This window comes from Cynoglossus semilaevis, chromosome 17 (assembly GCF_000523025.1).
Source record: "Cynoglossus semilaevis isolate Cse_v1.0 chromosome 17, Cse_v1.0, whole genome shotgun sequence".
In the NCBI taxonomy this organism is placed as follows: Eukaryota; Metazoa; Chordata; class Actinopteri; order Pleuronectiformes; family Cynoglossidae; genus Cynoglossus; species Cynoglossus semilaevis.
In genome coordinates, this window is record NC_024323.1 from 13,172,321 (window position 1) to 13,175,340 (window position 3,020).

The 3,020-nt window shown below is 45.2% G+C and overlaps 1 protein-coding gene across 1 annotated transcript; it reads right to left on the reverse strand.

Annotated features, from left to right (window-relative positions):
* Positions 1-22: 22 nt before the first annotated feature.
* LOC112488425 (ribonuclease inhibitor-like) lies at positions 23-2,867 on the reverse strand. Its single transcript, XM_025064621.1, has 6 exons — positions 2,171-2,867; positions 1,782-1,958; positions 1,490-1,663; positions 1,190-1,363; positions 649-822; positions 23-452 (listed from the first exon to the last, which is right to left on the reverse strand). Exons 1-6 carry the CDS (start codon positions 2,752-2,754, stop codon positions 290-292), a joined length of 1,446 nt encoding a protein of 481 aa, XP_024920389.1. The 5' UTR covers positions 2,755-2,867; the 3' UTR covers positions 23-289.
* Positions 2,868-3,020: the final 153 nt, after the last annotated feature.

A 3,020-nucleotide genomic window follows, 5' to 3' on the forward strand; every position in this document is an offset into this window, starting at 1 on the left:
ACACCATAGCTCCCATCTGTGGAGAGAAGAGAAATGAGCAGAGATGAGAGCAGTTTATGTCACGTTAAATACAAGTAGAGCAGCCGCGCCCTCTACAGTCGGAGTAAGGTAAGAAAAGGCAACACATTCACCTGTCAATTAAAATATGAACACACGCAGTTCATAGACAATAAGGTCTGTAAAAATGAAACAGTATGGGAATCTGATCACACGCCACCAAGTGGAGAGACAAGGAAGTTTACAAATAATTAAAAAACAGATTTAGTTTCAACATTTTGACTCCAATGTTCTACACTGACATCAGATCATCCACAAGGCCAAACAGATCCTCCACTGCTGAATCCTCCAGGTTGTTTCCGCTCAAGTCCAGTTTCCTCAGACGGGAGTTGTTGGACGTCAGAGCTGAGACCAGAGAAGAACAGCTGATCTCTGACAACCTGCAGTCCCTCAACCTGTGGAAGAATCAGAGTGTAAAGAATCAATAGAACAGCAGTGTCTGGTCCTTCTGTACATTTTTAATGTTGGTTTAATTTAATCATGGTTGAAATGTCACGATGAATGAAACAGAGGAAAGTGTAACTGGACTGAATGTGTGTGGTTGTAGAGCAGGTGAAGTTCAACAGTGAAGTTAAATGTTAGAGCAGAAACCTCAGATCCTCCAGTCTACAGTCTGGACTCCGCAGAAAAACACACAGAAACTCCACTCCTGAGTCGTGCAGAGGGTTTGAGCTCATGGCCAGTTTCTTCAGATGGAAGGGGTTGGACTTCAGAGCTGAGACCAGAGAAGAACAGCTGATCTCTGTCAACTCACAGCGTTTCAACCTGCACGAAGAACAACCAGGTCTTTCATGGTTTATAAGACCAGAGAACTTTTCACAGGTTATGACAAACGTCCCGTACATCCGAGGTGATCATGTGTCTGTGAACTTCATCACAGCATTGAGTCTGTGGTTCTTGCAGCAGGTCTGTGCTGCTGGTCCAACTATGGAATGTCTGTTCAGCCCTCACAAAGTAGAAGAACCATCAACAATGCCCCCACCTCTGGGTGAATACAGCCCTTCTACACTGTACTGACCAGTGTTGGAAGTAGTATTAGTTTTCTCCAGCAGGGGGTGATAGTCTGTGTTGTACAACTAAAATGTGTGTATCCCTGTTTGACATTTACAACAGTAACAGTCAGTGAACTCACTCCAGATCCTCCAGTTTACAGTCTGGACTCTGGAGAAAACCACACAGATCCTTCATCCCTGAATCCTGCAGCCTATTCCCCCCCAACGTCAGTTTCCTCAGGTGGGAGGGGTTGGACTTCAGAGCTGAGACCAGAGAAGAACAGCTGACATCTGACAAATGGGAGAATCTCAACCTGAACAAAGAAGAAAAATCAAAAATCAAAAAGTGCCAACTGTGAGTGTGTAACTACTGTGGGTCAGTACTGCATGTCAGTGAGTTAGGACTAAAGGTCAATGGGTCAGTACTGCAGGTCACTCACTTCAGAGTCTCCAGTCGACATTTTGGACTCTCTAGATAACCACACAGATTCTCCATTGTCAAATCTTTCACGTCATTTCCACCCAGGTCCAGTTTGGTCAGAAGGGAGGGGTTGGACCTCAGAGCTGAGACCAGAAGAGAACACCTGACATCTGGCAATGCACAATTGTCCAACCTGAAAAACATTGAGAATTTTGGGAGATTTAAAAAAAAAAGTGGTTTCACTACAGCGTAAAACATTTGTATTGTTAATTTTAGGGGTGTGGACTGTTAGGGTTTGACTGTCCACTCACTTCAGTTTATCCAGTCTACAGTGTGGACTCTCCAATCCAGAACACAGCTTCTTGATCCCTGGTTCCTCTAGGTACAGGTTGGAGCTCAGATCCAGAACAACCATGTGTGAGGGATTTGTCTTCAGGGCAGAGGCCACCACCTCCCAGTGGGTCTCTGAGAGGTGACAATCTCCAAACCTTCGATCAAAGAAATCAGAAGGATCTGTTAGAACGACATGTGACCTGTATGAACCCAAACCCTGTCAACATTCACAGGGTTAAAGTCAAGTCCTGGGTCTTTGTGGTAACTTTGACCTGTAGACATCCAGGCTGGAATTTTAAGTCACAGACAGAAACTAGTAAACTGGTCAGTGGTGATCAATCTGGCACATAGTTATGTCTGGACTCACCGAGCCGTCCTGCAGTTCCTCACAGCTGGGATCAGTCTCAGTTTTCCCTCCTTCGATGTGTTATACTTCTCCAGGTCCAACTCATCCAGAACCTCCTCTGACATCTGCAGGATGTAGGCCAGAGCTGAGCACTGGATCTCAGAGAGTTCTTTCTCTCTGGTCTTTGACTTCAGGAACTCTTGGATCTGCTGATGAACTGACTGATCCTTCAACTCTGTCAGACAGTGGAAGATGTTGATGCTTCTCTCTGGAGAGATGTTGATCGTGTTCATTTTTTTTAGGTTTTCAATGACCTTTGGTATGGTTTCTGGACTGTAGTGTGTCTGACCCAGCAGGTCTCCCAAGATTCTCTGGTTGGACTCCAGACACAGACCATGAAGGAAGCGAACAAACAGGTCCAGGTGACCATTTCTACTTTGGAGGGATTTCTCCATTGACTTTCTGAGGAAGTCAGTCATAGTGAAGTCATATTTTACCTTAAACGTATTAACAATAGTTTCCAATTTGGATTTGCTGGGTTTGTATTCTTTTCCCAGGAAGTCCTGCAGTACCTGTGTCCTCCTGTTGGTGTAGCAGTGGAACATGTAGACTGCAGCCAGAAACTCCTGAACACTCAGATGAACAAAGCAGTAGACAGTTTTCTTGAAGATCACACTCTCTCTTCTGAAGATCTCAGTACAAACTCCTGAGTAGACCATGGCCTGGGTCACGTCCAGACCACATTGGTCCAGATCTTCTTGGTAGAACATGATGTTTCCTTTCTGCAGATGTTCAAACGCCAGCCTCCCCAGCTTCAGAAGAACATCTCTGTCCAACAGACCAGTCTCATGTCCTCCACTGTACTTCTTCT

Excerpts from the sequence above, each read along its gene's own strand:
- LOC112488425 (XM_025064621.1), bottom strand. The coding sequence starts at position 2,754 with ATGTTCCACTGCTACACCAACAGGAGGACACAGGTACTGCAGGACTTC. Across the intron at positions 823-1,189 it reads TGTAAACTGGAGGATCTGGA|GTTGAAACGCTGTGAGTTGA; the intron begins GTGAGTTCACTG and ends TTCTTCGTGCAG. Across the intron at positions 453-648 it reads TGTAGACTGGAGGATCTGAG|GTTGAGGGACTGCAGGTTGT; the intron begins GTTTCTGCTCTA and ends ATTCTTCCACAG.